Genomic DNA, 4,232 nt, shown 5'->3' on the forward strand with positions numbered 1-4,232 from the left:
ATACAGGTTCAACTCAGCTCATACACATACACACACTCACACACCTGTGTATATATGAACATAATAATCACCAATCCTGATGTGGAGAATATTAAAAAATCATTGCTTTCAGTTTTGTAGTGGGATTTATGTAAGAATGAGAAAGACGAGACATATTCACACAGTCCCCAGTCTCTGCCAAGGCTTTAGTTCCATCATTCTAATATCCAGACCACCCTTAAGTGGGTGGCTGGTGGCTCAGGATTTACAGATCTCCAAAGTGCAGAGGTGAAAGGGAACAGTCCTGTCAAGCTTTAAACAGAGGGTGGGGCTGACTACACAGCTTTGTACGGTGTTTCCCTTTCTGTTGTTTACTGGCATGCCTTTCCTGTGACACCTGCCATTTTTTTTCTGCTCCTCCTATAAAGATGACTTCAAATTCACTCTAAGAAAATATCTCTGGCACTGAAGGAGAGCTCAGACAACATGCTCAACCCCCGCTGCTCTTGAGCCAAAGGAAACTAGGTGAGCCGTTCTAGTCTTCAGCCACTCCCTGAAAGTTAAATCCTTCTGAGGTGGCTCTGGGACCATGACTCAAGATTACTGGACTCGACCAGGGGAGCTCCGTGCTCCGCATGAATCACCATATATGCTGTCATTGTACTTTTTCTGTCACCCTTGCTTTCTACCTTTTCAACTCTGTTGGGATCACCTGTCTTATAAACAAGCTGCTGCTGGCCTTTAGTTGGTCTTATTTCCCTGTTGTCATGCCTGCTGATTTTACCCACTATCTTGAAGGGACTTGTGAATTCTGAGTCATCAGTCACACACTTTGGGGTTGTCTGGATATGAGGATGACAGGACCAAAACTAGGCACTGAGTGAACATGTTTTACTTTTTTCATTCTTTTATCTTGTCCCAATACAAAAAAAAATCAAAGTCATAAATTCAATTAAAATAGTTTCTCTATGACAGAGACCCACTTTGGAACACTGGACTGAGCTCCCAAGGTCCAGATGAAGAGAAGAAGGAGAGAGAACATGAGCAAGGAAGTCAGGACCGCGAGGAGTGCGTCCACCCACTGAGATGGTGTGACTGTTCTAATGGGAGCTCACCAAGGCCAGCTGGACTGGGACTGATGGAGTAAATGATCAGACCGGACTCCCTGAATGTGGCTGACAATGAGGGCTGAGAAGCCAAGGACAATGGCTCTGGGTTTTGATTCTACTGCATGTACTGGCTTTTTGCAAGCCTAGTCTGTTTGGATGCACACCTTTCTAGACCTGGATGGAGGGGGGAGGGCCTTGGACTTCCCACAGGGCAGGGCACCCTGACTTCTCTTAGGACTGGAGAGGGAGTGGGAGGAAGAGTGGGGGGAGTGGGAGGGAAATGAGAGGAGGTGGAAATTTTTAATAAATAAATAAAATAAAAATAGTTTCTCTATGCGAGTTTTTAATCCACTGTAGCATTTCTTCACCATCAGATCAGAAAGGATTAGGATAAAACTCCTTCCCCTTGACCTGTTCCATCTCTGATAGGTCAAGAAAGAGTGGGTCTGTGCAGTAAAGTGAGTGCTGAACTGAGTGGTAATCTTATTGGCATTGATTCTGATTCTGCAAAATGATTAACGACCCAGTTGATTCTTACATTTGCCCAGGATGTGGGTAACTCCGAAAGAGATAACTAGGCTTCCCTCAACAAAGTCCTGATCTTGTCACTGACCCTCTTCACAGCCTCCTTCACTTCCTTGTTGCGAAGGGAATAGATGATGGGGTTGAGGAATGGGGTCAGAAGGGCATACACTAAGGCGATAAGCTTGTCGGTGCCCTCAGGTCTGTTCTGAGGGGAGCCCACGTATACAGTAAAAGCAGAAGCATAGAACAGCGCCACGACTGTCATGTGGGACGAACACGTAGAGAAGGCTTTGGCCCGACTGGCAGCTGAAGGCAACTTCAGCACAGCTTTCAGAATACCCCCATAGAGTCCCAAGATGAGGACAAAATTGCATCCAGTGGCCACACCAATAACTGCCCCATGAACCTGAGCATGCCAGCTTGTGTCCAGACATGCCAACCGCATTAGTGGTGCCAAGTCACAAAAGTAATGGGCTACCTCTTTCAAACAGTAAGATAAAGTGGCAGTGAGACTGGCAGGCACCAGGGCTGCTGAGAAGCCAGCCACCCAAGTGGCACCTGCTAACCACAGCTGCACCTGCCTGCTCATGAGTGCATGATAATGAAGCGGGCGACAGATGGCCAGGTAGCGGTCCAGAGCCATGACACCTAACAGGTAGCACTCAGTCATGCCCAAGGAATGGAAGACATACAGCTGGACAAAGCATGCAGTCGACGGGATGGGCGAATGTCCATGGAGCAGGGTACGTAGCAAGGTGGGCACTGTGGTGCTGACATACCAGAGTTCCAGGAAGGAGAGGACACTGATGAAGAAGTACATGGGTGTGGACAGCCCCGAATCTGCTTGAACAAGGACAATGATGAACAAGTTCCCTGCCAGTGTGAGGAGATAGATGCACAGGGTCCCCATGAAGGCAAGAGGTCGCAGAGTCCCTGTCGGAGTGAAACCAGCAAGGATGAAGGTGTGGGTCCAGGTGTGGTTAGCACGGTCCATGATTCCAAGGAGGCAGGGGAGTTAAGCTGCAAGACGAACTACTTCAGCATCCTCCCTCTCTTCATGCAATGTTCCTAGAGCCAGGAACAGCAACTGTGAGCACACGACTGAGCTTGAACATTGTCTAATTAAACCCCTTATGTTTTCATACTGAAACTGCACCTCCCCTTCACTACCTCCTGCCCGAGGCAAAATGATTGGCTGAATGACCCAACATCAGTAGGTGGCTGGGCTGGGACTAGAAATGACGACTCCTGACCCTGTTTAATCTTTGTGTATGTTCTAGTACTGAACTCTTGAGAGTCTAGCAACTCAATTCTCCCTAGCCCACTACCAATAAAAGGGGAGAAGGAGCTTTTCTATTGTAATCTTTCTTATGAGCTTTATCTTTTCTGAGGACTCAGTGCAGCTAGTTTACAATGATAAAATAACCAGAGGTATTGTGCTGTTGTCAGGGATTGCCACCTAAAGGTGGTTATTGTGACCTCTCTCAGGAAATTTTACGCTTCATCGACTGTTCTGGGAGGGAAGGATTAGGGGATCTGGGCATAAAAATGGGGCTGACACTCCAAGAGTTTTCCCTAAAATATCAGGCCCATGCTGTGTAATGATTATTCATTCAACACGCATGCTGTAGCTTTTAAAAGTGGGTCTTCCGGAGAGACAAGTAATAGGAATTATCAAAGAAGAAAAGTGTGAGTCAGAATCCCCAGGCAGAGAAGAGACTGCAGCAGCCAGAGGCTGACTGCATCCCCTTGCTGACACACCACAGCTGTCTGGGGATTTTTCACTTAACCAACTTCTTCCCTAAAAGGAAGAATAGAAACACTTGGCAGTTGCTTCCTGAAACTTGTATACGTTTTGATTTCCCAATGTTATTGGAAAATGATTGTGAGTTTTGTGGACATCAAGTCTAATTTTGCTTGAGTTTTCTTGCCACACCCTGAGAGGATCAAAGCTCTTGCCTAATTCTCTTTTAATAATCACACACCCGCTTTACCATCTTCACCCATTACCTGAGCCCTTGATGGCTTTAGAAACTGTAGCCTCCTCCTCAGAGCAGTTTCTTTCACTATCTACTTATATCCAGTGCTTCTCCACTTTCCCAGAGGCTCCTTGTGGGGTGTCCCCTGGAGCTGTGAGTGTCATGAGCTCTCAGTGAAAGTCCCTCTGGGACAACGAGTTGGGCAGAGAGAAGTGAAACACGCCAGTTCTAATTCTCAGATAATTACTCTTCATCTTGCACCCAGGACTGATGCCTTTATCAATAAATTCATATTCCAATAAGAGACAGTCAAAACTAAGGCTGTGGGAAATGATTCCAAAGAAAGAGATAAATAGTTGTGTAAAATAATGTTAAAGTGATTTTAATTCTTTTAATCTAACTATCCCTTTTATTGGTATACTTGTTCATAATATTGTTTCCTAAGGAAAAAAATATGAACCAAAGTTCAAAGTGGTGTCATATGCAGCTAAACCACTGTGACAAGAATTACTCAAAAATCAAATGGACCACTTTGTGTTTTCCGTATTTTAAGCTAGGGTAAAGATAGTATAGAGAATGGTATTTCTTTTCTCACAAAGTTTAATTTGTAGTGTGAGAAATAAACTTTAAATAGAAACTG

General features: G+C 45.3%; 1 protein-coding gene across 1 annotated transcript; it reads right to left on the reverse strand.

Annotated features, from left to right (window-relative positions):
- Positions 1-1,662: 1,662 nt before the first annotated feature.
- On the reverse strand, positions 1,663-2,650 carry LOC125401918 (olfactory receptor 6N2-like). The gene has a single exon (XM_048436367.3). The coding sequence runs from the start codon at positions 2,605-2,607 to the stop codon at positions 1,663-1,665; it is 945 nt and encodes a 314-aa protein (XP_048292324.3). The 5' UTR covers positions 2,608-2,650.
- Positions 2,651-4,232: the final 1,582 nt, after the last annotated feature.

This window comes from Myodes glareolus, chromosome 5 (genome assembly GCF_982192425.1).
Source record: "Myodes glareolus chromosome 5, mMyoGla1.1, whole genome shotgun sequence".
Taxonomy (NCBI): Eukaryota; Metazoa; Chordata; class Mammalia; order Rodentia; family Cricetidae; genus Myodes; species Myodes glareolus.

Coding starts and splice junctions, on each gene's coding strand:
- LOC125401918 (XM_048436367.3), bottom strand. CDS start 2,607: ATGGACCGTGCTAACCACACCTGGACCCACACCTTCATCCTTGCTGGT.